Source organism: Schistocerca nitens, chromosome 11 (assembly GCF_023898315.1).
Source record: "Schistocerca nitens isolate TAMUIC-IGC-003100 chromosome 11, iqSchNite1.1, whole genome shotgun sequence".
NCBI classification, from domain to species: Eukaryota; Metazoa; Arthropoda; class Insecta; order Orthoptera; family Acrididae; genus Schistocerca; species Schistocerca nitens.
Window position 1 is genome coordinate 73,603,399 of NC_064624.1, and position 16,745 is coordinate 73,620,143.

The 16,745-nt window shown below is 39.0% G+C and overlaps 1 protein-coding gene across 1 annotated transcript in view; it reads left to right on the top strand.

The window, feature by feature from the left end:
• Positions 1 to 16,745, top strand: part of LOC126212659 (uncharacterized) — a 140,709-nt gene that overhangs the window by 64,195 nt on the left and 59,769 nt on the right. Inside the window, exon 4 of the mRNA XM_049940082.1 lies at positions 3,384 to 3,511. Coding sequence (XP_049796039.1) covers positions 3,384 to 3,511 — 128 coding nt within the window. The remainder of the gene's footprint in view (positions 1 to 3,383; positions 3,512 to 16,745) is intronic.

Consider the following 16,745-nt stretch of genomic DNA (forward strand, 5'->3'; position numbering starts at 1 on the left):
TATACAGTGCCCGTCACATTCCATAATCTGAGCAGTTGTAACAGGCATTTCTTGATCACGAACACTTGTGAGGAAAAGACAACTGATGGCTACAAAGAGGTTAATTTTAAATCCAGCTCATGTTTCTCTTCTGCTTTTGTATACGGAGAAATATATATCTTTTACGAATAGAATTGCTACATTGCACCAAAAGTGGTACTGCAACGTAAATTTCTGACATATCAGTTCACTAAATTTGTTGATATGATTGGTTGAAATGTGAGCCTCTGACCTGAATCAGATGAACTCAATGTGACCATATTTTCCCAATGATCGAGACTGTCGAGACTCTGAAATAGTTAATCACAAGGGTAATTTTCTATATGAATATGTGATCAATGAATCGAATTTACTGGAATATCCCCTACATGTTGCAGTACCTTATTGTGTCTGGTATTGAGTAGCTACCTCCGTAGAGTACGAATATCGTGATTGAAAACGTACCAGACGATTCCAACATAGTGTACGATTTAGGACTGGATCTTGAATATTGCTAAAGTATTTACTTCATCATTTGCATTTGGATGTGCTCTTATGTTCGGAAAAGTGCCACCACCATCCTATAATAAGAAAGCTAAACATTACTTTCGATCTTATGTGATATGAAAGACAATGTTTTTAGATATTTATTTATTTTCTGTTTGTTTTTAATATGTGATCTACATACAATAAATAACAAAATTTGAGATATGAATTAGCGTATCTGAGCCTAACACAAATATTTTAACACATATGCTTTAGAAAAGTAATAATATTAGTAATATTAAATATCCATATACTACCCCTGGGTAGATAGAGTTGGGATAGACAAGTTAAATCTAAGGGACGTTAGTTTTCAAGAAAATTTAGTCATGATTGAATTGGACAGGTTTAATGTAGTCTTCCATAAATCATTCACAGTGGAAATAGCCATTCTGGATACTTCGAAAATGCTACATACCAACTTTCACCATGGGTACATATTAATGAAGTTTATGAAAAAACATGTAACACTGTGCTACATACACACCGATAGCTTAACTTACCACATCAAATTGTACTTCACAATTTTGAGGAAATGTGTTGCGTTGTTGAGGCCAATTTGAACAGTGTTGTTGTAAGGTAGAGAACAGTTTCTTACAGTTTTTAGGGATCTTTGGTACAGTTTCAGGGCAAGGTTTTATAATTTGGGGATCAATTTGTCACAATATTGCCGTAACTTTTAAAAGTATCTGGGACAAGTTGGTATATTTTTGTAATGGTTTTTTAAAGTTGTAGAGTAATTTGTTATAGTTTGTGGCACCCTTCGTGACTATTCCATTTCTTTAAATAGTGAAACTTATGTTTTCTTTAAATGATAACCTGTTCGATTTTTATAAATAGTGACCTCTTCTGTTTTTATAAATGGAGACTCATTCCAATTTGTTAAATGCTAACCAGTAGCATTTTTTACAAATGGCAACTTGGCCCAGTTTTAATGGTGACACATTCCATTTTTTTAAATGGTGCCCAATTTCGTTTTTAGAAATGTTGACCAATTCAATTTCTATAAACTGTTGCCCACCTTTGCCCTTTTCTAAATGGTGACTCATTCAGTTTCTTGAAACAGTAATCCTTTCCGTTTTTATACATCCTAACATGTTACTTTTTTAAATGATGACCCATTGTGTCTCATTAACCAGGGACATGTTTTGTTCTGATAAATTCTCATCATCCCATTTTTATAAACACTGAAACATTCCTTTTTTCTAAATGGTAATTGGTTCCATTTTTTAAGAGGTGATGTGCTCTATTCTTATTAAAAGTGAAACATTACATTTTTTTACTGGTGGCTCAGTCAGTTTCTTTAGAGTGTGATCTGTTCCATTTTTATAAATCTTTACAGCTCCATATTCTTAAATGGTGGACCACACTCTTCTTTTGAATAATGAACCATTCTGTTTCTTTAAATACTCACTTGTTTCATTTTTTAAATGTTGACTCATTTAATTTTTTTAAAGAGCGACCTATGCCACATTCTTTTAACTGGTGTTCCATTTCGTTTCTCCAAACACTAACCATCCTCAAGTTGCAACATTAGTTTGTTCTTGTTGTGGTCTTCAGTCCAGAGACTGGTTTGATGCAGCTCTCCATGCAGTGACCCATACTGTTTTTTAAACTATGACACATTCTGTTTGTGGAAGTGATGACCCATTGCATTTTGAAATGGTGATAGGTGTCTTTTCGTGATCACTCAGGGAGGTAGTGGTTTCCCATTACAATGGTGATTATTATCCCACTCAATACAGTTTCATCAAATGAGCACCACTGCCCTCATCAAAAAGTATGTGTGTGTGTGTGTGTGTGTGTGTGTGTGTGTGTGTGTGTGTGTGTGCTCTTGTTTGTTTCTTTGTTTGTTTGTGTGTGTGTGTGTGTGTGTGTGTGTGTGTGTGTGTGTGTGTGTGTGTGTGTGTGTGCATGTGTGTGCATGCATACATGCACGTATGCACATGTGTGCATGGTTCAGTACGCCATTTTATGTAAATATCATGGAAAAAAATCCAAATCGGGGCCTTTTCTTGCATCTTTTAAATATTACGCTGAATAAGCATGTGTATGTGTGTGTGTGCGTGCGTGTGTGTGTGTGTGTGTGTGTGTGTGTGTGTGTGTGTGTGTGTGTGTGTGCAAATGTTATGGAAATTATTTCATCTTTGTGCTAGAACATTACATAATTTTACATATCAGTTTAATAGTTTGCAGTGATTGGCTGCAGACGGACTGGTGAAGAGTGCAAATCAAGACTGTGTTAGTTCACCTTCTTGGATTTTGATAGACTGTTAAATTTTAACAGTACACTGTGACCGATTGGTTTTTAAATTTCTCCCTGCCAGAGCTGTGTTAGTTTTGTCTCCTAGCACTTTAATTGGCTGTTTCATTCTAATACTGGGCCATGATTGGATGATGAGGTGGTGGGGTAGGGGAAAGGGGATGTGGGGTATCAAGAAAAACTGGGTGAGATTTTGATTAGCTCCTTTAATTTTAATAGTAGGCTCTGATTGTTTGGAGAGGGATGGGGAATGCAGTGTGTCTGGATGATATCACTGATAAACTAATATCATCTGTGTATTAGCTCTCGATTACATGTTTACTACAGACCACTCTTTGTCAGCCTGATGTCCTATTTAGGTCTATCACTCGAGTATGAGTTTGGTAATGTTCTATCAAAGTGTCCATACTCTCATTATTTCCAATAGCGTACATTGATCTAATTCCAAAAAGTAAAATCTATGTTCATACACTCTTTGAACTGGTGAAGTGCACGTTGTGCTGCTACAAAAATCGGGCCCATTGAATTGTTTACTAGTATTTCATGTCTCATTCTCCAGAACTCGAGGCTGAGAAACTGGTGTTCCTGGAGTATCTCTCCAATTACTGGCGAGACTCTGTCCAGCTGCTCTCGCTCGGTGTGACGCATATCTCACAACTGTTCGTTCACATGGCATTTGAACACGTGGTAAGTATTGTTTTCTGTTTTTCCTATTTTGACTTGTATCATACGAACGAGGTATGAGGAAATGGCACACATTACCTCAAATAAGTTGTCAGTTCTCGAATATGCTTTCCGATTTACCTGAGTCACACTGTCGTTTTGGTAATGTTAGCTCTCTGCAAGAGTTCTGACCCACCTCTATGCCTGCGAACTTTGTTAAATAAAGAACAGAAACCCACAACAGGTGAGAATAGGAAGAAGGTCCTTCGTATATTTTTTCGTACTTTCCCAGAATTTCTTTAACAGATCTGGGAAGTTTTAGATCAAGCTACACAAACCTAAGCCTCTTGGCTACATATTCAGTGGAAATATGTGTAGATATGTATTGGCTCTTCACTCTCGTATGTTATATCATCATCTCCCGAATTTGCTGATTCATGATCTCTTCCTCTAACGGGATATTAAGGTGGGAGGGCGGGGGAAGGGGTTGTGAATGGGGGGTCAGATATTACGTAGCCATCAGTATTTAATAATGTGTCAGATGATTTTTTTTCAGTGGTTTGGATGCCATAAACAAAAACTGTAGCGATCTGTTGTATACCCGACAATGCAAGGAATACACACGTTTTCTTTTAGTTAAACTGTCGAGTACATCTGAGTTACTGGTAGCGGACATTCTGTTCATACCTAATACCCGGTCGCTGTGGCCGAGCCGTTCTTGGCGCTTCAGTCCGGAACCGCGCTGCTGCTACGGTCGCCGGTTCGAATCCTGCTTCAGGCATGGATGTGTGTAATGTCCTTAGGTTAGTTAGGTTTAAGTAGCTCTAAGTCTAGGCGATTGATGACCTCAGATGTTAAGGCGTATATGCTTAGAGCCATTTGAACCATACCTAATAATTTAGCTTTTTACCGCTATGAAATACTCTCTTTTGAAAACAGGGAGACTATTGGTTCAAATGGCTCTGAGCCCTATGGGACTTAACATCTGTGGTCGTCAGTCACCTAGAACTTAGAACTACTTAAACCTAACTAACCTAAGGACATCTCACACATCCATGCCCGAGGCAGGATTCGAATCTGCGACCATAGCGGTCACGCGGTTCCAGACTGTAGCGCCTAGAAGCGCACGGCCACACCGGCCGGCTAGGGAGACTATTGTACTCTTTTACAATTGATGGGAAAATATTTGACAAAATGTCATTACTTAGTTAATGATAGTTGCTTTTCACCATTTCTTAATATCTTTACTTTGAATTTCGCTAATCTTAAGAAAAATTAGGCATGTTTTAGTGAATATAGCAGTTTCACTTTCAAAATTCCAGATTGAGGTTACAATTCCGAGACATGTATCACTCAAATGTAGTTGCATCTTTTTAATTACTTTTTATGGTGTCATAATATTTTGGTAAGTAAAGAATTCAACTCACACTTATGATACTTTCTCTAAATATTAAGTATGATCACCCGTCTACAGAAAAAGTAATGTCTACCTCTTAATGGTGTTATTTACTCAACAGATATGTTTACCTGTGAGTAATTGTGTGTCATATAAGGTCCACTCCATTGTCCTTTTAGTGCTACAGCAGTTTTAATTTCAAAGTGGTCAGATCTTACAAATGGGTGCAAGTTAGAAACAGATCGCGCCCGGCTAATTTTAGAAACCGTCTGCCTAATCCCGTGACGTGGCTGCAGTTAACTACCAACGATGAGAAGCATCTGCGGCAATAAGGGAAAATGTTGACTGACTCAGTTTATATATCTGAAAACGGTAGAAAACGCCTAAGAATGATCTTCTCATTCAACTGACATAGCTCAGAGATGAAACTTCATTTGTGTCACAGAAGCTGGTGTTCAGTCGTGTTGGTGCATTAAGTATCTGATTACAATTATAATGGGGTCTGTTATGATTCATTCCAAGTACTAACACCCACTCTAACAATTTGCTTCCAAAGAAATTGTGTAAGTTGACATCTGGGCTCGTCAAATTACGTCTTTTCAACATGAAGGAGTATCCAGTCGGCATCTTCTAATTAACCTAAATAGACTGACCGAAAAAAAAACCTCAACACCAAGAAGGGGTTGTGCGACATAAATGAAAGTTAGTTGGTGGGTTTCTACATATTACATACGATATCTATTCAAATTTCGCGTCAGTCGCATAAGCGTACCACCAGAAGCATTACTATGAGGATACAAATCTGGTCTGCCTTACATACACGCTGCAACATTCGTAAGCGTCACTTACCTTTCAGTTTTACGTGGTAAATGAACGTTCGTCAAAAATGCCGTTAAGGCAAGAGAGACACCATTATTAACACTTCACTGAGTTTGAATGAGATAATGTAATAGAGCAATGACAAGCTGCATGTCTCTTCTGCGATATTGCAGAAAGGCTTGGGAGGAATGTAATAATTGTAGATGGCTGACAGCTGTGTTCACAAGAATTTATTATCACGAAATGACTGCGCTACCGACGGTCACGTGCCACTACTGATAGGGAAGGCCATCGTGTTTGGCGCATCTCGCTCGCGCAGTAGCGATCTGAGCTGCAGTTGCCACCACAGTGGCACAACGAACTGTCAGAAATCGGTCATTTCAAGGACAGCTTCGAGCCAGACGCCTTGTAGCGTGTGTATTGCATTGACGCAAACCACTGCCATTTACGACTTCAGAGCAGGGTGGAGGTCTGTGGTGAATTGTAATAAAAGCTGGTTCTGCCTCGGTGCAAGTGATGACCAGGTACAGGTAAGGAGAGAGCCGGTTGAGGGGCTACAACCAACCTATCTGCGTAGCTGACAGCATGGACCTACACCTGGCGCTATGGTTGGGGTGCGGTTAAGGCAAGGTAAACATATCTGTTGAGTAAATAACACCATTAAGAGGTAGACATTACTTTTTCTGTAGACGGGTGATCATACTTAATATTTAGAGAAAGTATCATAAGTGTGACAGCTGGAGCACCCTCGTAATTGTCCCATGTAGCCGACTGCTAATTTGTACGTCAATCTGGTGATTCTACCTGTTGTGCTGAAATTCATGAACATCATTCCAGGTTTTTTTTTCTAACAGGATAACACTCGTCCACATACCGCTTTTGTAGTGGAATATGCTCTAGAGAGTGTCTATATATTCTCTTGCCCTACTCGATCGCCAGATCTGATCCTAGCATCTGATCATAGTTAATGGATCTTGCGTTGCTGCTCCTGTCGACCTTCATCAAGGTCCTAGTAGATGGGCCGCTAATATCTCTTTAGGCTCTCTCAGCAACGGAAGGTGTACTAAATCTTTATGTTTAGCACTAATTTCACATGTTGTAAATAAATGTGATATCGTCTTGGCCATGTTAAAAAATAAACAATTCAGTTTCAATATTTCCAGACACCTCTTGGGTCCAAAATGTATACAGCACTCCACTTTGTCTGTGTTTGTTACTTGGTACAGTGCCCATTTCTGCACTACATGATGCATTTGGGTTTTCTCTTATTCAGTGTAGCTGTAACTCCTTTACACCAAAGATAGAAATTAACCGGTGTTTTGCTTACGGCGTATCGTTTTCGGTTCTTTGCGGAATGTGCCTTCGTCAGGCACACCTTTGGTGAGGAGTAGCCTGCTTCCAAGTATCGGTAGTTGTGCTTTTCACTTTTTAGGCCAAGCAGTAGGCATAAGAAATTGTTGGCCATCAAATTCTCTTCTCACGATAAGTACTGCAACTTGAAATCACAGAGCTAAAGCCCATATTGCTAATCTCTTATGTTGCAGTTTGGTTATTAACAGAGATGAGAAGGGTTGGTAGTTTGTTACGTCTAAAGATTTCGGGCTGGCTATAGAATGGCAGAATTTGGTGAATTTGAACAGTACTGACAGTGCGTCCCCCCTGTCACTGAATGCTTTTGCTCTCTGGTCGTCAACACTATTCTCCCAAAAGCGATTATCTTGATGTTATCATGCCTCTGTTCGTTGTCGATTTCATACAGATGGACTCCCATCTACGCTCAGATCCATCACAAGCCGAATGAAATGTTTGTTAAGATCTGGGCAGGATAATAGTAACACGTTGGTTGCTTAGCGCTCTTTCATTCTGTCAAATTCCTTTCTCACCGTTTTCCAATTATTATCACACGCTGTAAGAGATGGAGAGGCCTTTTATGATCTGTAGCGGCAAGGCGTAAGTACTTTTGTTGAGCAGGTTATGCAACGATTTTCTGTTTCGCACTTGATTGTCTATGAAACGGTGATAGAAGCCACGCAGTCCATAAAACTTCCTAAGTTGCTTCTTGCAATTGTGCATTAGAATACTGTCTCCAATTTCTCCTTATCTGCTTTTATATCTCCCAGCGGAAATGCAGGCCCTAAGAATTTTTTGTTTCCAGCCTACCGAATTCAAATTCCCTTGAGCTCCATTTAGCTCGAGCGATTTCAAAGTTTACGAAAAGTTTCCTCTAATGTTGCAAATGTTCTCTCCTCATGGTGCTTGTGATCCAAATGTCATCTACAGGCAAATTATTGCTTTTCAATAAATCTTCAGTGACAGCTCTATCCAGTGAATAAATGCCGATGCGTCACATTTAGCCCAACTGGTAGCGTCTGATGTTGATGGCATTGACATTCACACAGGATGGCGCTGCATTGTCTACATTTCGTGTCCGATAACACATGCCAGAACCCCAAAGTTAATTGGCACCAGTAAATTTCTGCAACAATTTTTCGACATCTTCCTACAGGTTTTCATTAAGAAACGGAGAGTTGTATTCACTACAATCAGATTTTATGATTCCTGCTGCCAATATATCCTGCAACACCTTTTAGAGGGCGGCCTCTTTTCCTTGCGTAATGGGATAGCGAGATATGTGACTTCATTTCTGTTTTGTAAATACTTCTAATAGTTACCTGTTACGATGTCGTAATTGGAGGAGAGGTGTACTACTACGTGCCACGTCCGAGGTAGCGGATAGGGGGGACCTCACCAGCTTGCTGGTGGACTTGAGCGAAATAAGATAGCTGTCGCGGACCAAACACACATCCCATCAGTCTCATTTTTCACCATCCATAGTTCACCCATCACCTTTCCAGATCACATCTAGAATTGTAAACCCTGACCTTCGTCAGACACTTGATAATTGATCAGATAATCAAAAAAATATGACGAATCTTCTATTGAAAGGATCCGCCGGTTTGGACAGTCACGACGAGATTATTCAGATGAAGACACCATTCGGATACGGTTGGGTGTCACACAGAGGACAAAGGCGAGTCGCAGCGTCTAGTGATGCACTGACAGAACAAACAAACGTGCTACATATTCCACATAAGACGGTGCTAAAATTTAACAAACGAGGAAGATTTTCGTATTTTGCAACAGTAAATATTAATTCTTTAAGGAACGTTGGTAAATTGAAACATTTAACAGATGTATTAGGCCAAGAGAACATAGTTATCACAGCCCTTCAAGAGTTACGCAATACTGACCAGGACACGATCGAATCAGGAGAATATCGACTTTATAAGGGACCACCAGGAGAAAGGGTATTACAAAATCTTCTCCAATTCGGTGTGGGTTTCTTGGTACACAATAGAATATTGGATTTCACTGAGGATTTTTCATCCTCAAGAATGGCTTTCTTAACAATTAAGGTGGAAAACAACACATACACACTGATAAATATTCATGATCCAACTAATGTTAAAAATAGAACTGACAAGGATGGAACGAAAAAATTCGGGGATGAACTTGATCAAATACGAGGGTGAGTCAAATGAAAACCTTAAATAATCAAGCGGAGGGTTCCAGATAGATCATGTGGCCACGGATAAGTAATTTCATAAGGAAATATATAATGTTAAAGTGGTGCGTGTCGTCGATGTTGATTCAGACCACTAAATTTAAAAAATGAAAATCAAACTGACACCTAAAATAAAGAAAAAGAAACCTCAAAAGTTAGATACAAAGAGAACATATGACCTTAGTTATATTATTATTAATCAGATATATTACGAGAGATCAAGAATACCTTTAAGTGACAATCTAGAAGCCACAGTCAATCGATTAAAAGCTTTGGCTGAAGAAGTAGCTCCTGTACCGAAATGCAAGAACCATACTTGGTGGAATGAGGAATGCGATGTAGTGATTCAAAGTAGACATAAGGCCTGGTTAAATGACCAACAAAAGAGAACTGGAAGCTCCAGGGAGGGATTAATAAACGATAGACGATCAACCGCCAAAGAAATTAGAAGGGTCAAAAGGCAATTTCATAAGGGCTCGCTAAAATCTATCGAGGATGCTTTCAATCGCCACAAGACAAGAGATTACTACCAGACACTCGAAAAGTACCAGTCGAAATACACTCCACCTACTGTTACAATGAAGGATACAAAGCGAAAGGTAGCACATAACAATTATGACAATTCAATAATATTGGCTAAATATTTCAAACAGTTACTAAATAGCGGGGGACCTGAACATCATTTGGAATTTGACCCCTATCCATGAAACAAAGCGCATTTAGAAAATGTTATACCACCACAGCCAAATGAACTACAAGCAGCGACTAACTCACTTTGGAATTATAAAGCAGCACGTGAGAACCAACTAGTGGCGGAGCTTTGGAAATACGCAAATGTACAAATTATTCTGAACTTACATAAACATCTTACTGACATTTAGAATACTGAGAAGTTGCCAGAGGAATGGGATGTTGCAATAATCCATCCACTACACAAAAAAAGGAGATGGATTGGATCCAAATAATCATAGGGTTATATCCCTGCTGGATATTACTTATAAAATTTTTCCAAGGTTCTGTATTTCAGAATTCATGAACAGCTGGGTGGTGAACTAGGCGAATATCAAGGAGGCTTTCGTCCAGGATGAAGCTGTCCTGATCAAATTATTAGTCTTAAATGGATAGTGAACTGTCAAAGGGTCAGGGACAAGAAACTAGTGATTACGTTTGTCGATTTTAAAAAAGCCTACAATAGGATCAATCGTGAATCTCTAATGTCAATTCTTAAAGAATCTGGTCTACATCTGAAACTTGTCAACCTCGTTGCAGTCACCCTTCGAAATACTAAACCTAGAGTAAGATTCAGCAATTAATTCGCTCAACCTTTTGAGATTCATACTGGCCTGCGACAAGGCGATGGAGTGTCTCCATTATTGTTCAATTGTGTGCTGGAGAAAATCGTGCATGAATGGAATAAGATATGTCCACCATCTGTTAAGATTTGAAGAAAGATTCAACTTAACTGCCTTGCATTTGCAGATGATTTGGCTCTGTTAGCAAACAGTACTGTTGAAGCAAAGGTTCAGATAGAACAACTAGAACGATTGGCGGCAAAGGTCGGATTGCAAATTTCGTTTGAGTAGACAGAAATGATGCCCAGCTTCCCAGTTGACACATCGCATATAATACTCCATAATGATCAAAAAATGAAGGTAGTAAAAAAGTTTAAATGGTTGGTGAGATTATTACCGGGAATGTTAATGAAAGAGCGTCAATAGATAGTAGAACATTAAAACTTCAGCGAGTGTAGAGAACCACGTGGCCAACCTACAAAAAACGATCTCTCTCAATACAAGCAAATTTCGACGTTACTCCTCCGTCGACACACCGCAAGCAACATACGCAAGTGAAACACTATTCAGACTAAATACTCAAGCAACAACTGACAAATTGCACAAAGTTGATAGAAGAATAGTCCAAACAATTATCAGTAAGAAACACCATAGAACTTAGAACTACTTAAACTTAACTAACCCAAGGACATCACACACATCCATGCCCAAGGCAGGACTCGAACCTGCGACCGCAGCAGCAGCGCGGTTCCGGGCTGAAGCGCCTAGAACCGCTCGGCCACGGCGGCCGGCCTATGGCAGCAAATCCAAGCGCCATGCAGTTTTAGCGATTGCAACACTTCCTTCTCTTTTTGCGCCTGCTGGTAGCTGTGCAGTGAAGTGCTTATGAACTTGGGCTGCTACCTGTGCGTTGTCGTGTTGGTCTTTTCGAACTACTGTAGTCTAAGATGCTGCAGATTTTAAACGACTTTACGACGCTACCAATCTTTTTAACACTTTTGCGTTTTGATTATTCTTCAGCATAAAGCAGATCCTTTGAAGTGTGTCAGCCAAACAAATGGTATTGACAGTTCACATGGCCAGTTGGTAATGTTGCCGTATGTGGCGTACTGCACCGTGGTCGCCATTATCACGCAGTCTAGCGAAAAAAATAAAATCCGTGACAGCATGCAGATCCTATCCGCGAGTGTAAATTTAATTAAATTTGCCAGTTTTAAAATATAAACTCAAGAAAATGAGATTAACTACATACCGTAAAGTTATTTGCCATAGACCCACTTCAGATCAGAAATGCAAGTTAGTTTTGCATTATTGTCTGGCATCCGTAGTTTTTGTTTTCGTTGTTATATATTTGTGTTAATAACTTGTTGTACTACGCCTGACAGAATAATTTATCAATAAACTAACAGTTATCATCTGAAGAAGGAACTCAGCAATGGTATGAACGGTTGATGGCACGCGCATCTCTTCAGTTCCAGTGTACTGCAGTTATGGTAATGGAACAACTTCACTTTCATCACCCTCCAGACCTGATTTAGAGTGGTTTTCTTCTGCATAGCTCGAGCTATCGTTGTAATTAATCCCAAGTCATCTTTTTTTTTTTTTTTTTTTTTTTTTTTTTTTTTTTTTTTTAGTAAAGAGTCTTGATTTGATGCTGCCTGCCATGAATTCCTTTCCTGTGGGAACCTCTTCATCCCCAAGTGACACTTGCAACCTACGTCATCCATTATTTTCTGGATGTATTCCGATCTCGGTCTTCCTCTACAGGTTTTGCCCTCTACAGCTCCCTCTAATACCATAGAAGTCATTCACTGATGTCTTAATAGATGTGCTACCATTCTGTCCCTTGGTCTTGTCAGTGTTCGATTCTGCTCAGAACCTCCTCATTCCTTGCCTTATCAGTTCACTTAATTTACTTACGGTATTTCCGCCTATGTTTTTCTTTCCGACTTTTGTGATTGCCCTTTTTAGAAATGTCCATTTCTCTTCAAGTGTACCACCTGCTGAGCTATTCCTAGTCTCAGTATCTATAGCCTTAGACAACTTCAAGCACATCCCTTCATTCCTTTGTACTTCTTAATCTCACTTCTTTTGTGTATTGCTTCTCCCTGACTAATCTCTTAAACTTCAGCTTACTCTTCATCACTGCTAAATAGTGATCTGAGCCTATAACTACTGCTCGGTATACCTTACAATCCAGTATCTGATTTCGGAATCCTTACCTGACCATAATGTAATCTAATTGAAATCTTCCCGTATCTCCCAGACTTTTCCATGTATACCTCCTAATCTTGTGATTCTTGAAGAGATTATTCCCAATTTGTAGCTCATATGTATTGAAGAACTCAATTAGTCTTTCTGCCTCTCATTCCTAACACCAGGCTCATATTCTCGGGTAACCATTCGTTCTATTCCTTCCCCTACTACCGTATTCCAGTCCCTCATGACTATTAGATTTTTATCTACCTTTACGAGTTGAATTACACGTTTAATATCCTCATAATATTTCTCTAGCTCTTGATCTTCAGCTTGCGATGTCGGCATGTATACCTTCACTATTGTTGTCGATGTACTTTTGGTGTCGTTTCTAATGAGAACCACCTCTTCCGTTAATGTTTTTATCCACTGGTGACAGAACAGTTCTGTGGCCAAAGAAAATTTCTTGCTTTTACAAAGGTTGTCTGTCTGAAGCCACACTACTAATGTAGATATCGTTATAAGATGCCAATTCCTCGGCAATGTTTTTCATTATGTCCACAGACTTGTTATGCCACTCTCACCATAGTATGTATTGTACTGATCCTCACTGTCGTTACAACCGTGCTTTTGCTTTCTTTCAAAGGTGTTTCAGGTCTACTTACAACGTAAGTAACAGGAATAAGAGCTCGCCATTTTCTTTTTCCTTCTCAAAATAGTCCCTCACTGAGTACAGTACATCGAGTTCCCTACGCAGCACGTATTTCTTCCTCCCTTTCTCTTCAGGTGTATGGCTTGCCCCACACATCACACCTAACATGGTTTACAATGGAACAGAAATGTATACACATTAAAAATACTGTATAAACTACGAACTAGACTTGCAGATAAACAAAAAACAAAACGATAGCACCACTTACACGCAGACAACTCACTTCTGCATTAACAAGTGCACATTTGTTGTGCAGTGTGGCAAAATGGCTCATGCAACCTGCTCAAGAGCCATCCATCATTGGCCGTCTTTCTGCTGCCGCTAGTCAACGAAACGATGCTACTGAGCTGTTAGTGTCGAAGACTTATCTGTCAGACCATTACAGGATGCCTACTACAAGATCTACCTCCTCCCAATTTTCTTGTAGTGATACTGTCAGGTGGCCATACCTTTGGAAACCTTAATGTCACCTCAAATTTTTAATGATTGGTGAATAATGGAATCTATGGTATAGGTAAATAAATGTAAACTGAACTGAACCCATTATGTACAAAGCTGATAGCGGAAAACACCTGCAAGAAAAGGAAATGGTTTACAGAGATACTGTACTCATCAGTACATTGTATGAGGTCATGTCGTGCAATCAGCAGAAATCATAACATGCGAAGGAAGGGAGTTGAAATGCTGAGCAGGGGACGCCACCGCAGGATCGGTAGCATCACAATAGAAGAGGGAATGACCACAGAAGCAAAACAATTAGACATAAGGGTTAAGAGGGCAAATAATAAAGAGTACCGTTGAGAGATTAAGAACTTAACAGTTGTAGACAGAATGCTGAACTCATAAATTAGTTGTGAACCATGAATAAGAAAATTATTGAACAAGGTTTAGTTTTATAAAGTAGTGAATAGTGTGAACTAATGTGGTGTAATTAATGGTAAGGACGTAAGCTTACAGTTGGTGCGTGAAACAACAAATTGCAAATAATAACACTAATTCAAAACAAATAACCATTGATCTTTCATTTTGTTTAATCCCGTACATGAGAAATGAATCTGGGGATAATTCGACGCACTCAAGCAAGAAGCAAGTTTGAAAACCACCAAAATGTTACACAACAGATTTATAGCAGCATGTAATTGGGGATATTTGGAGAAGAAGAGAGAGAAGAAATGGACATGGAGAGACATGGCTACGGTTATCCTGAAGAAGTTTTAAAACTCAAGATGAACGTAACAGTTTGAAAATCGATTTACAAAGGATGCTAAAAAAGAGATCAAAGGGAAAGAATGCAATTTATTGAATTATATGAATAAAAGGGATGGCTGAGATATAAATCTTCTGCCATGCTCTGCAAGCAGCAAAGATAATGATGGAAGAAGGGTACTGTTCATAAGTGATGTGTAGTTGAGCAGGGCAGTAACAAAACTTCAGACAAGGCTGGTCATATTATTAATGGGTGGACAGGACATTTAGTACCAGAAATATTGAACAAAGCGTCAAAGGATTTTAACATTGCTATCCTTAGGCAAGACCCTACACAAAGTGAAGTTTCATTTTTGTATTGGAGTGTCAGTAGTGACTAGGAATATAAAGAACATTTCCATCAAAGCAGTGATGGGCATGTCAGGTGCAGTTTCAGCCATTTTGGACAAGGCTTTCGATAAGCGTGAAACGGTGAGTTGCTGCCGAGTACTTCATCTTAGGAACACCAAGAGAAAAGGCGCAGTTTCGAATAAGACTGTTGTATTGAAGAAGCAAACGTTTATGACGTTAGATTATCAACATCAGATGATTATTGGGAAGAATTACTTGCATGAGAAGGATGCAGTGATCGTTTTCAGTAATGTTAACACTCAGATAGAAGTTAATAACAAAATAATTGAATGAAGTTACACCCAAAAGCGAAGAGAAATGCACCAATTACATATTTACACCATCTGTCCAAAAAGTTCTAAGACTAATTGCACTCCTGGCGTATAAGTGATGTCAGCTCATTAGTTATGATGGCAGTGTGAACTACCAACTCTTAGATAACAAACGTGCATTCTTCCAGTCGCTATGAACAGGCAGTGTTAAGTAGTGGGTACTCAGTTTTAGTATCTCAGCGTTGTTGTGTTACGAATCGCATTGGAGCAATCAACTGAACATCTCTAAATAAAGAATACAAGACATTCTCCAGAACGTTTGGAAAAAGAGAAAGGCATGTACAAAGTTCGTCCCAAGTACCTTGATTCTCATAAACTGTGTGGACATCTGATGTATTTTGGTTGACATGAAAAATACTGTCAATTCTTTTCTGGAATAAATCATCACAGGTGACGAGACTTGGTGTTATCAATATGAACCTACTTCAAAACGATAAAATACAGGTTAGGTCTCTGACGTCTCGCCAAGACTGAAGAGCGTGTGAAGGGATGTGTGACTTGAGCAAAATTCCAGAGGAGGACACTTCTGACAGTTTCAGATGGTTGTATGAATACTCTGTGCGTTGTACTCAGATGGAGAGAGAGACTATATAGAACACCTGAAACTTTAAAACCATCACTTACGTTTTCATTGCTTTTATTAATCCCATCTTAAAAATTTTTTGTAATGGCAGTGTATATGTAACATAACCACAAGTGATAAACCTAAATTGGGAAGCCATAAGTGCTATCAATGCTAACGTTCATAAGATGGAAAGTTTCAGTGATGAATTAAAGTAACTTCTATCCCATTAGCTATAAAAAATTTCACCAAATGTTTCAGACAATCCAGGTATGATCCAAGGACCCTATTGTTAATTTAATGTTAGAGACAATATGCCAGTTTTTGTGAGGCCTTACCTACAGCCATTAGTGCACAACGCAGTGTAATTAGAAGAGATTCAGAAGATGCTCCGTCACAGTATACTAGAATCGTCCACAAGCTGATACAGTAGCCTTATTTTAGTAGCACCCAAGAAAATTGGAAAGATAAGGATAGTTCTGGAAGTGAGACAGATTAACATTATTATCTTGCATGAGTTTTATCGCCCAAGAAAATGTGGAACAACTACCTCAGAAGATCTCTGCAGTAGAAGTGATGTCTCCCTTAGATTTGAGGTACTGGCAACCGGAATCACCTTTGTGTTGTCGGAAATTCACAGATTTTCTTTGTTTTTGGCATAGTTATAAATTTGACAGACTGCCGTTTAGTTTTGTCATATCAATGGAAGCATTTATTTGTGTTCTGTGTTTTGTATTAAGTGAAGATCTCAGGAATAGACTAATTCTGTACACAGAAAGAGTACTCAT